Source organism: Poecilia latipinna, unplaced genomic scaffold (assembly GCF_001443285.1).
Source record: "Poecilia latipinna isolate Pla-1442-1.1 unplaced genomic scaffold, P_latipinna-1.0 Scaffold1038, whole genome shotgun sequence".
NCBI lineage: Eukaryota > Metazoa > Chordata > Actinopteri > Cyprinodontiformes > Poeciliidae > Poecilia > Poecilia latipinna.
Genome location: NW_015113654.1, coordinates 19446 through 32665, shown reverse-complemented (window position 1 = coordinate 32665; position 13220 = coordinate 19446). Strand labels below are relative to the sequence as shown.

General features: G+C 40.0%; 1 protein-coding gene across 4 annotated transcripts in view; it reads left to right on the top strand.

The window, feature by feature from the left end:
* jag2b (jagged canonical Notch ligand 2b) overlaps positions 1–12981 on the top strand; it is a 58964-nt gene extending 45983 nt beyond the window's left edge. For all 4 annotated transcript variants that reach the window (XM_015051278.1, XM_015051280.1, XM_015051277.1 and 1 more), the window contains 14 exons: positions 2465–2627; positions 3665–3826; positions 3906–4019; positions 4148–4261; positions 5080–5193; positions 5465–5581; positions 6738–6765; positions 7234–7319; positions 9199–9312; positions 9432–9547; positions 10028–10273; positions 10381–10512; positions 11547–11697; positions 12276–12981. In XM_015051278.1, the coding sequence (XP_014906764.1) occupies positions 2465–2627; positions 3665–3826; positions 3906–4019; positions 4148–4261; positions 5080–5193; positions 5465–5581; positions 6738–6765; positions 7234–7319; positions 9199–9312; positions 9432–9547; positions 10028–10273; positions 10381–10512; positions 11547–11697; positions 12276–12790 (2172 nt within the window). In that variant the 3' untranslated portion in view covers positions 12791–12981. The remainder of the gene's footprint in view (positions 1–2464; positions 2628–3664; positions 3827–3905; positions 4020–4147; positions 4262–5079; positions 5194–5464; positions 5582–6737; positions 6766–7233; positions 7320–9198; positions 9313–9431; positions 9548–10027; positions 10274–10380; positions 10513–11546; positions 11698–12275) is intronic.
* The last annotated feature ends 239 nt before the right edge of the window (positions 12982–13220 follow it).

Here is a 13220-nt window from a genome sequence, read left to right as displayed (position 1 = left end):
AAATATAAAAAAAATAAAAAAATAAAAAAACTTGAAAAAACTGCTATTAAAGACTTTCGGCACATTAAAAAAAAAAAAAAAAAAAAAAAAAAGTTAACAGGAAATTTAAAATGTGGTGCTGTCGATCAATTAAAAATTTTAATCAATTTTCACAAGAACTAGTTGTGGTTGTTGCAGGAATGATGTCCTGGGGCAGCCCCTCCTTCTGCTGCACTCCAACCACTTGAAATACAAGCAGTTATAGGGTTTTTTGTATCAAACCAGGTAACATGGTCCTCCAACACTCAGCAGCATCAAAGGGAAACTTGATCCACTACACGTGTTCAAGTAGCACCAAACTTGTTCAGGGGACAACTGAGAAACGAGGGATTTTATTTTCCGGTTCTTCTGTGGCCCGCCCCTCTCTGAGGCCGCCCTGGGCAACTGCCCATAATAAAAACCCTAAACGCCCTAAAAGCTTAAACATTTTCAAAAATGCTTAGGAAAATGTTTTATTGCTCAAACCAAGCATGTTTGAAGATTCTAAGCTTTTCAGTCATTTTGGTGTCATCGTTAATTTAGAAATGTCACATATTGAACTTTTGTTGCCGTCGTTGCGATCGCATCCCAATTTTTTGGTTTCTCTTCGAGTGGCGGAAAACGTTTATCTTTCTCCATCATAACCAGCTGCTGTGAACACTCCGAAATCTTACCAAGTATTTTTGGTCCAGCTTCTAGTGCAAATCTGTTGAAATTCCCTTGAAATAAGATAAAACAATTCACAAGTAACTTTTCAGCAAGATATAGGAGTTTGTTTTAAGTCAATAATTCCTTTTATATCGATGAAGTCCCAGTTCCACTGGCGCCGTTACCTAGCAACGCCAGCCAAGCCCAGCCTGTTACCTAGCAACCCAGTTCTAGTTCCACTGGGAGATTATTTCACTTATAACGGGGGTAATATGCTTCTTATAACAAGACATTTTTCTCATGTTACAAATGAAATAATCTGCCAGTGGAACTAGAACTGGGTTGCTAGGTAACGGGCTGGGCATGGCTGGTGTTGCTAGGTAACTGCACCAGTGGAATTAGAACTTTTTCATGATTATTGAGGAATTATTCACTTAAAACAAGCTCCTATGTCTTTCTGAAAAGTTTCTAAATAAGTTTAGTCTTATTTAAAGTTTATTAAGGTGTTAGCAGTAGAAACTGGACCAAATTTATTGGTTAAAATTTTGTTTTTGCAGTGTAAGAAAAATGTTAATTTGACTAATCTGCATAATTTAATATTAATACGTTAAAAACTGTGGCTGATGCTATTAATCTGAAAAGATTAAGTAAACTTTAAAAATGTTTTGGACTGATTGAGCCCATGAAACTGCTCAGATGCCTGCAGACATATATTATAAAATGTGAATGTGATTTCTACATTTTTGGGACGGGGTGTCCTGACTGTTTCAGTAAAATAAACCACAAATTTGACCACCATGTTGCCCTGCTAACCTCTCTGCTTCTCCTTAAATGGTAGTAAGGTCCAACCCAAAGTTTATTCACAGTAGGCTTCTGTTTACATCAACGAAGAGATTTTTCTGTCTAAACTCCCCATTTTTTAAAATGATGTTAGAAAGTCGCGTTGGCCTCTCGCCCAGATTTATCTCTATTATTGTTCAGTGTGATGAACCTCAGTCGGTATTTACTCTCATTGTGGATAATCTTTTTGTTCGCCTGCTCAGTTTCTCACACTCAGCTGGGATTTTGTCTCAGAATAATCTTGCAAGATTAGGGAACCAAACGCCTGGATTCCCTTGATGAGCTTAGTGAAAGTTTTTTGAGGCTTAATTCGTTTGCTTACCTTTGTTTTGTTCAGAACAACAGCGCTGGCTCGAGTCCACTAAGCTGCTCATCTGAACATACTTAAGCTCTTCTTTCTCTGCCGCCTCTTTGTTTTCTCTTGCTTCTGTCTTAATGGGTTTTTTATATGTGAAATGTCAGTTTCACATACATTTCCTGGTTAGTTTAGTGACCCTCAGAAAAAAGAAAATGTAAAAATAATGCATAAAAACTCAGTTTCCCAACAGGTATACTCATTGGTGTCCCATCAACTTTGCATATTGACCAACTTAATATTACTATTATTGTTACTCTTCTGATGAATTGATAATTTTTGAGTTTACTGTGAGACTTTCAGTAAACTTTTATATCCCATTTCAATTGAAATGTACATTTTTTGAGTGAGTTGCAACTGCAGGGAAAAACTATTAACTATTTTTATTTCCAGTATTTCTCCACAATTGAAATCCAGATTCTATTTAATGAACACAATCTGAGATTCCTTTTTGTTTTGATGTAAAAAAAAAATCAATCTGTAATTGGTTTGTATAAAACAATAGCTGTACATTTCTTGGTGTGTGTGTTTTTTTTTGTTGTTGTAATAATCGGGTTGTTTTAATGTAATTTAACAGCACTTGTCTCTTCTCACTTCCCACAGATCTCTCAGTGGCCCCCCTCTGATGCCTGCGATTCAAACCCCTGTGAGAACGGCGCCACCTGCCACAGCATGGACCAAGACTTCTACTGCGCTTGTCCCGAAGGCTACGAGGGAAAAACCTGCGAACGTCTGAAGCAGCGCTGCCAAACCGCAACATGTCAAGGTGCCTCAACAACTACAAATAATCTTCAAAAAAATTGAGAAGCATTGATTTTTATTGTTGTTTTTATTATTATGCAAAATACACATTTTGGACATTTCTGTACTTCCATTTGTATGGGGGGATTTTGCTGCCATAAATCGAGAGCACACATTTTCAGTCTGAAAGCAGGACTTTGTGTTTTTTTTCTCAAAACATTTAATACGTGTGCTCAAAACATCTGCTCTCTTTCAAATATTCACTGTGCTCTCTCAAACTTTTTCCTCTCGCTCAAAACTTCTCTCTGCCTGGTTCAAGTCTCCGCTTGCAAACCTCTCTGCTTGCTTGCAAATTCTTTTCTGCTCTCTTTGAAACATTCACTGTGCTTTCTCAAACCTTTCTCCTCACGCTTTTCTGCTCTCTCTCTCAAAATAAAAAATACGGTTGCCTGGTAACAGCCTCAGCCAATAGAATGGAAGTGTTTTGAAATCTTGCTTTCAGACTGAAAATGTGTGCTCTCTACTTACAGCAGTAACTTGATGCTTTGTTGCATTGAGTTGATGTTTTTGGTGTCTGGAAAACGAGCTGCTCTGAAAATCTTTTTGAATGTTACCTAGCAACGCCATGGGTGCTCTGCTAGCTATGTGGCAACCGCAGCTGAGCTCCAGCACATTTGGTTTAACCGCAATACAATGGCTGCTGGAAAAGACAAGAGTTTTGTTGTTGACTTTACCATTCAGAAACTACTTGCTGCTTTCTTGGATGTACAGGAGGCTCTATTTCTGCTTTTCAAAGATGTACGGTTGTATAATTTTGCTTTTGTTTGCAGACATTTTCAAGTGTGAGTGTAAACGTTGAGCAGCTTATTTGGATTTAAAGTGACAAGACGCCTTAAAACATCTCAAAATAGGCAGAACTGAGCAGACTAAAATGCCATTAACTAAAATGATTTTGTGCCAAACACATCGGCATATCTTTTTTGTATAACAAATGGACTTATTCTAACCTGTTCAGTAAAGCACAATAGGTCACCATTAATGACCTTCTTTCCTCTGTTCTAGTTATTGACAGCTGCGTTGTTGCCGTGGCAGTCGACGACTTGGGAGCAGTGCAGCACGTTTCCTCCAACGTGTGCGGCCCACGCGGACGATGCATCAGCCAGCCAACCGGCAACTTCAGCTGCATCTGTGATCCGGGTTTCAGCGGCATCTACTGTCACGAAAGTACGTCCGGAAACATCTCGGTTAACTAACATTCTGTCGAAGATGTCAGAAGATTCGGTAACTGGAAACTTTGTCTCAGATATCAACGACTGCATCAGCAACCCGTGTAAGAACGGCGGGACCTGCATCGACGGGTTGAGCTCGTTTCAGTGCGTCTGTCTGGACGGCTGGGAGGGTCAACTCTGTGACCTCAGTGAGTTCGTCTTCTGTTTGGAAAATCTCCCCAGCACACCTGGAGTGGAGCTTAATCTCTCTGTATGGTTTGGAGTTAGTTTGGTGGTTGTTGAATGGGAGAATGAGTCACATTTTTTCTTTCCTCAGACGTCGACGAGTGCAGACACAACCCGTGCAAAAATGGCGGCCGCTGCGTCGACTTGGTGAATGACTTCTACTGCGAATGCGCCGACGACTGGAAGGGCAAGACCTGCCACTCCCGTGAGTTGGGTTCCAACAACAGAGCAGAGGATTGGTCAGGAGTTTAACCAATCAGCAGCCGGAACCTTAAACTGCATCACTAACGGGATCATTTGGTCATTTTGGGCCATTTCAGCATCATAAATGTTCTCGTATTGTGGCAAAATATATTGATAAAACAATTTAATAAGCTGCTAAATTATCAACAAGTAGCTGCTTTTGCATTCAATGAGTACTTCAAGTTAAACAATATTGACCATCTATTCAGATCAATGTAATTTGTCAGTACGTAGAAAGAAATTACTTAATTTGATTAATAAAATATTGAGTTTAGAGCAGTGAATGGCAACTTCTGCAATGTGAAGAGCCAAAAATAAAAAACGGAGCATAAATACCTTTTCTTCTATGGGATTTGCATATTTATGGACAACTATATGTGTGTAATAAATAAATGAAAAACAACCCGAAAGTTTTCTACTTGGTGACAAAAGCTGCATCTAAAAATATTTCTAACACTTTTAAAGTCATTATTTGGTGGAAGTTTTTCCTTGGAAAAACTGCTGCACCTGCATCTTGTATGAAGATATCAAAATAAAAAGCATTTTCAAGTAATATATTGATCATGGCATACTGATGCACTTAATTAATCAAATTAATAAACTTTAATTTTGCAGTAATACTCCACAGGGGAACGGGAGGACATTTGAAATATCCAAAATAAAACAGACTATGGAGTCTCAAAACAAAAAATAAATATCAGAATAGAAATTATCACACTTAATTGATGTATGATGATTAATTAACTGATTATTACTGTATTTTTTTTGTTTTGTGATCAGGTGAGAGTCAGTGCGATGAAACCACCTGCAGTAACGGCGGCACCTGCTACGACCACGGCGACGCTTTCCGCTGCTCCTGCCCACCTGGCTGGGAAGGAAACACGTGCAACACAGGTGACGACGCATTAAAAGCAACGATCATTTCCCCTGAAGTTGCCAGTAATCATGCTTCATAAGTTTCTGCTTCAGCTACTTTGAGATAAAACGTTTCATGTACTCGGTAGCGCCGCTGTTCTCATGTTTTTCATTGGTGATTTGTAATTAGTGGAGTCTTTTCTCCTGTTTGTTTTCTGCCAGTTTTTAAAGGTTCTCTGATTTCCAGTGAAATCTGTTGATGCTTGCATGCATCTCTGTAATTTTCTCTCCCTCCTCCCACTTTCTGCAGCCAAAAACAGCTCTTGTGCCTCCAGTCCTTGTTCCAACGGTGGGACGTGCGTAGGAGGAGGAGACGCTTTCTCCTGCATCTGCAAAGACGGCTGGGAAGGCCCCACCTGCGGACACAGTTAGTACCTCTGCAAAACTTTTAATCTTCGCAGGAAATGCACCAAAGTTTAATTCTTTCACCAGAGGGGAGGCAATTATCTGCAGAGTAGATTAGAGATGCACCAATCAGATGTTTTGCAGCCAATTTGTAGCTCAAAGAAATTGTAGAAGTTCATAAAATCACAAGGAATTAATCTTTTATTGTAGGTGATTTTTTAAAAAAATCATCCGCAATCAATCAAAATTCATTTGTGTTGCAGTTCAAAGTTCTTTACATCATAAAAATATAAAAGCATCGTATAGTCGACAATTGCAACGGAAGAAGCGTTTTGTCAAATACCATAATTAAAATCATCACTAAAATATGTTGGTCAAAGTTTTGTTGATGCTGATGGACAGTTTTTGTAATTTTTCTAAGGTGGCAAGTTGAACAAAACAAAGTTATTTTTTTATTCTTTTTATTTCATAGACGCTTTATTTCATAGATGCTTCAAACATCCAGTGACCTTTTCGTCAGAAACACACCTGGGCTAAACAAAGCGAAGGTTTTAACAGGAAATTATCATTTTTGTTGCTAAAAATGAACTAAAAATGTTTTATACATCAGAAAAAGAGAAAATAATTGGTTCAAAAAGTTTAAATAAATGCAAATATTAAGATGAATGTCATACTGATGTTGGGTTTGGTAACATTTTTACTTGTTTAATTTATTATTCAATCAATAAATTGAGTTCGCTGCTTCTCCATGTAAAGGCTCTCAGTATTCCAGCTGTTATGCAGTTTTCTAGATTTGTGGTGCGTAGAAGCTGAATGCTGCGTCTCCAGGTTTGGTTGTGTAGAAGCAGAGCAGAACCAGAACAAGAGACCTTGAAAGTTTTCAAGTATTTTGTTGCCAAGCCGTTCAGTGAGCTCCAGAGAGGCAGGGTGATGTGCTCCATCTTCCTGGTTTTAGTCAGAACGCCAGCAGCAGCATTTTGGTCAGAGTGATTTTTTTTTATTCAGGTAGACAATAATTAATGCAACTAGAGATGAGATTAGTCCTGTAATCCAGCAAATGTTCTTCAGGTGATAAAAGGCTGTCTTTGTAACCGTCTTTATGCGACTCTGAAGGCTCCCTCTAAATTGGGAAACTTTCTCCAAACTACCTTAACAATATTTTCTTTCTCCTTCAACAGACAAAGACGACTGCAGCCCTCATCCATGGTACGTAACGCTCATCGTCTCTCTGCCTCCCTCCGTCTTCTCCTCGCTTCACGCAGTCGTTTTCAGCCTCCAAAGGCCGGAGCAACCTGCCTTTAAATCCAGCCTTAAAGGGGGAGGTGCGCTCCCGTCCTGAATGGGACAGTGAGAGGTGGGAGTTTTGTGGGGAGGACAAGAGTCCCGCCGACCCTGCGGTGAATGCAGGTGGGGTTAGGGGGAGGTTGGGGGTCGAGTCGTAGGCTCCATTCTTCCCGTGCGACCTGGGGGGGAGCTCAGCTTTGAGGAGGAAGCCATGATGAGAGGATGGGAGGGGGAGGCGCTGGACACGCCTATTAGCATCTGAAAGGTGAAGGCTTGTATTGATGAGCTGAATTGAGCTTTGTGACCTGCACCCCACACACACACGATGGTCTCTGCTGCCGCTGGACAGGATGTCCAGCCTCGTCTAATCATCTTTCTTTTTTCTCGTAGTTTCAACGGTGGGATTTGTGAGGATGGAGTCAACTGGTTCCGCTGCGAGTGCGCTCCTGGGTTTGCTGGACCAGACTGCAGAATAAGTGAGTAAAATACTAAAAAAAAAAAGTCAATATCCAAAGCAGAGGTGGGTGATACGGGCTTTACGTTTTATTACAATATTTCGTGGTGCTTTTTAGGCCTGTCATGATAAATTTTACTGGCCGATAAATTGTCCCAGAAGTTATTGCGATAAACTTATATTATTTTTTAAGACAATTTTCAAGTAATGTAATAAAACATTCCCAAAGATCTTTAAACTCTAGTGAACATTTAAAACTGGAAGACATTTTGCATATTAAAAATAAACAGAAACAACAAACAAAATGAAATATAAAGTCTGTAAACAAAATTGCCATCCAATTTTTGGTAGAAACGGAGAAAAGAAAAAAAGTTCATTTTAATTTATGAGGCGATTAATTGATTTATCGCATCATTCCTAGTATTATTGTAATAACAATAAAAGTGATAAAAAATATCACATTTCTTTAGGTTACTGTGTGACTGTGTGTCACAGCAATTATAGTCCCACAAACCCAAAAACTACTCTTGAAAAACATTCCTGTTTGCAAAGCGAGTCGTGATTTATCACTAACCTGCTCATGGTTACTTTATTTTCCAATAATTTATTGGCATTTATTTATGCCTTGACTGAACAAATAGCAAAACCTGATAATAAGGGAAGTTTTGGGGGGTTTTGAACAAAATTAATTTGAATTTACAGTTTTGACAATAAATTGAAATATTTTCACAATTGATAAGACGATAAATTCCCATAATCCTGATGTATTCTTTATATCCAGATGTATTGAGGTAAAGCTCAAAATGAAACGGACACAATGACAGCTAAAAGCAAGCCCTCTACCCTTTTTCTCGGTTCTTTGACATCTCCGGGGTCAGAGGTCATACCTCCTCCATACTCACGCGGTCAGACTTTCACACACAGAAGACAAATTACCCAGTGACCCTGAAACTCTTCTTCTGTTCCTTTGTTTGGACCGGATAGCGTTCACCTTTGTTGTCTGGTTGAATATGAGAATTCCCGTCCATGTTGAGTTTACGGACAACAAAACGCCAAAGTTTCCAACGGCTCTCAAGAAACCCAGAAGTTGAGATATTTTTGATATTTCACGCTTTGTGGCATTAATTTACCAAACTTTAGTTGCATATCTTGCATCGCTCCCTAGCAACACTTGGAATCAGCCATTTTACAGAGAAAGCTCATTTAGACTGGTCTAATGCTGCATATATCTCATAAATTTAAAAAATAACGCAGCTGGAGACGCTCATGACCAGAGATGGGCAGAAAACCCAAAAATTTAACTCAAGTAAAAGTAAAAAGTCTGGTCCAGTCATTCAGTATTTAAAAATTACATCATCAAATGGACCAAAATACAGAGTTAGATGGAATTTTTGGTATTTTAAGGACCAAAGTGATGATAATTCATACAAGTAACCCAAAAAATTACAAAATCAGGCAAAAGAAAAATATTTCCATATCAGTTTCTTTCATTAAAAAACTTATGAAACTTCACCAAAAGCTGCAGGTGTGTCTGATGAATGTTTGGTTAAAACATGTTTGTTGTTCATCCAGTGGGAAGAAAATCCAGAAGTTTTACTCAAGTAAAAGTAAAAATACTTCATAATAAAATGACTCAAGTAAAAGTAAAAAGCGCAACGCAGAATAAATAATCCTAAAAGTAAATTTTTTTTGCAAAATGTTGCACTGAGTAAATGTAGCTAGTTACTATCCAACTCTGCTCCCAAACCAAAAGTCATTCAAACATTTTTTTTACTTAAATCTCCTTGTTAGGCTTGGTTTTACTCTTCCCTGTATATTGGAAATTTTGCCAGAAACCTACTAAGTTTTACACTGATCTCGTGCGAACTCTTTATTTTTGGCACGATTGTTTCTCCGTACAGACATAAACGAGTGCCAGTCTTCTCCCTGCGCCTACGGAGCCACCTGTGTGGATGACATCAATGGCTTCCGCTGCATCTGTCCTCTTGGTAGATCAGGAGCCAGATGCCAAGAATGTAATTCTGATTTTACTTTAATAGTTTGGTTTTTTCAGTAGTCCCATTATCACACCAATTAATTTACTCAATAATTACTCCAAATGTAGAGCTGAGCTTGACCTTCCGTGTGTTTGCAGTCATAGGCATTGGAAGGACTTGTCTGTATGCTGGTCTGCAGTTTCCTCATGGCAGCCATTGGGAGGAAGAGTGCAACAACTGTCACTGCATCGATGGCAGAGTGCGCTGCACAAAGGTATGCAGACGCACGCCAACATCCTCTGGCAGCTTTTAAGAGATCGGTTTTCTGAAGCAGGATGTCCACACATCCTCACATGTTGTTCTGGGGTCTAGATGTGTACAGTATGAAGCTAAATGTTGGTTCTCCATGTTTGATTCTTGTTCTGGTTGTTGAGTAGACGTCACTTTCTAAGTTTGTTCTAGATTCGTAAACACACAGGAGTTTCTCCGGGTCTTGCTCCGAAATTAAAAGTATAAAACTAAATGTTGAGCTAAGGTACTAAATGATTTCTAAAAGTAATGGACTGAACAGTACTGCATGTTTAGTTTATTGTTGAGGGTAAAGTTTGGACACCAATTGGTTCAAATATATGGTCGATGGAAACAGATTGACAAAACAATGCTTCTAATCTAAACAAAATAGCAAAACTACCTCAGGAAATGAAATAATCTGTCAAAAACAAAGTTGTTTTTTACATTTTGACTCTGACACCAGGTGCTGTGTGGTCGCCGCCCCTGCCGGCTCAGTCCGTCGGGACAGAAGTCCTGCCCAGCCGGACAGGAGTGCCTGGAGCACAACTACTACACCTGCTTCTCTCAGCCCTGCGATCAGTGGGGGGTTTGTTCGATGGCCGGACCCCCGCCGCCCCAAGCAGCCACCAAGTGCCAGCCAAACAGCGGCCATTTGGACAACAGCTGCGGCCGCATAACTCTTGTTTTCAACAGAGACAAAGTGCCGCCTGTGAGTCATCGCTCGTATAGTTTTCATTTTTTTCCTTTCTGTCGCAGCCTGTGGTTGAGATTTCTCCTGAAATTCGTGCTGCTGCTGATGAGTCTGTTTGTTTTTAGGGGATCACAGTGGAGAATATTTGCTTTGAGCTGAGGTATCTTGAAGACACCAGGAGTTTGGCGAAAGACCACAGCCTCCTTCTGCTGTGCGGCCTCTCGCATTCAAACCCAGATGCTGTAGAGGTGGCCATTGTAAGTGAATGACCCAAATAATACGCATAAACATGTATCCTCACGAAAGGTGCAAGGTACCGCTTTCAGTTTCATGTTGGATTAGCAAAATATCTGAAACTTGTTAGAACACTGCAAAAACCGAAAATCCTACCAAGTGTTTCTAGAGCAAACATCTCGGCACACTTGAAATAAAATAAAACTCATTTACAAGCAACTTTTTGGGAAGAAATATCTTGTTTTAAGTCAGTAGCTCCTTAATATTGATGAAAAAATCCTGATTCTATTGGCAGATTATTTCACTTTTAACATGGAAAAACTGTATTTAGTCAGAATTTCAATTAAAAAAATGTCAGAATTCTGCAAAACAGAATTTCGAGAAAACGAAAAGGCCTGCTTAATGCTTGTTTTGTAGTTTTGGGCAAATGTCTACATAAATGGGACTAGATGAAGGAAACTAGCATTTTGCTAAATCTGATATTTGACATTGTAGGTTAATTAATGTACACCATCTCATTTAAATATTATCAATCAATCAGTAATATCTTCTGCATGCATGCAGCTCTAAATACTCTACAATATTTAGGTTTAACTGTAATGTTGAACCAAAACTACGTTGGTCCTAAAACAGAACCATGAGGTTTTCCAGTATTCCTGTTTCTGCAGGGATTTATTTCACTTCTCAGCAGGTTTTACAGAATTTAAGGGTAAATTTCTTCCTCTCCTCTGAGTAATTGCACTTTGCTTTTTAAGACTTGCTGTTCCAAGTTGTTCCAGTTGTTTCATAAAACGTGGAACATTTAAGCTAGGCACTACTGTCAGTTTATTTTAACAATTAAACTGTTTTAATTTGCATTTTCTTCTAAGAGCAAAGAACCAGTTGAGGCAAAGCCTGTTGCTTACTGAAAGTGACTCAACAACCACCAGGTTTAAAACATCTGCAGTGTGCGAACTTGTTTGTTTGGGCCGACACTGCAGGTGTCTTGCACGCAACTTTTTTCTTTTCTTTTTTTTTTATGTTTCTGAGCTTTCTTGTTTTCTGTTTTGGCTCCAAGTCTTTCCAGCCAGAAAATCTTCCAGACCACAGCCTGATCCAGGAGGCAGCCAGTGCCGTGGTGGGCACCTTATCCAAGAGGCACAACAGCACCGTCATGCTGGCGGTCATAGAGGTGAAGGTGGAGACGCAGCTCATGCCTCCGTCAGTGGGTGAGTATCGATGAACGAACCACTACAGTTTGTTACGGAAAAAAAAGGTTTTCTCCCTCAAAATTCTGAATTATTCCCTCTGAATTTTTACTTTTTTCCTCAAAATTTGTTTTTTTTTAATCCTTTTACAATTTTAAGTGGAAAAATATCTAAATTTTGCCTTTTTTTTTTCCTCTTCAGATTTTGGATTTTTTTTCTTTCAGAATTCCGACGTTTCGTCTCAGAATTTTTTTTTTTTCTTTTTCTCAGAAATCTGACGTTTGGTCTCAGAATTCCCTTTTTTCTTTTTCTCAATTGTGACGTTTCGTCTGACAATTGACATTTTGTCTCTGAATTTCTTTTTCTTTTTTCTCAGAATTCCGACGTTTCAACTCGGAATTATTTTTTCTTTGTCTCACAATTGCGACATTTCGTCACAGAATTCTTATCTTTCTCATAATTGACTTTTTTCCTCAGACTTTTAACACTTTTCCTCGGATCCAGTTTTTTTCCCGTGGTCCTATTCCTTGTTCGTAGCTAGAGGTCGTGTCCAGTTGCTGATTTTTTTTTTTTTGCATTTCCTCTCTCGTACCCCACAGACTACCTGGTGCCTCTGCTGTGCGTCCTCTTCTGCTTGCTCTGCCTCTTCTGCATCATCCTCTGCGTGTGGTGGACGCGGAAACGGAGAAAAGAGCGCGAGAGGTCGGCGCAGTCGGCTCCTGACGGCAGCGTGAACAACCAGTGGGAGCCGCTGCGCCTCGTCGTGGGACGCCAGCCGCAGCAGCAGCTGAAGGAGAGCAACAGGGAGACTGAGCAGGAGCGCAGAAAGCTCATGGGCCCCTCCTGTCGGACGTGTGACGATGAGGAGGAGGAGACGGAGGGCGAGCTGGAGGAGGAGTGCGGCGGCGGCGCGGAGGCGGGAAAGGAGCTCGTTTATAGGTACTCTAAAACTGCAGTGCAGTCCAGCGGGGGGATGATCTGCACCCTGCACAGCTCCAGTCCGCCTCTCAAAGCCCCCCACCGGACCCAAGGCTACAGCTCTAAAGACAACCGCTGGAGAAACGTCGGTGGCGTCTGGACTGGTCAGAAAGAGCTCAAAGACCATTGTGTGTAAGAAAACGTAAAGAAAGGACTATGCAGAGGCGAGAGAGGCTGCAAGGCAGCTACTGTCCTGTTGTGTTTGGGACTTCTGTTGAAAACTAAACGAGGCTTTGCGTTTAAGAAGCCGTTCTTTGGTTGTTGTTTTTTTTTTGGGTTGTCGCTGAAGATGATTTCTCCGTTTTTCTTTCCCCTCGTTCAGGAGGCGTGAGCACAGTGAACATCATATTTTTGCTTTTCGTTGCGTACAGAAGAAGGCGCTGAAATGTAATATATCTATAATTTCAGGAGGCGAAAGAAGCTCCCTGCTTATTTTTTCAGTTCAGTTATGGAATTCTGCTATTTAAGTAAAATTTGAATTATTAAAAGGAAAAAAAAAGCTGTAAAAAGATTGTTTACAGACTGTTATGAGTTTTGTTGAAATGTCAGTGGGCTCTAAGGATTTG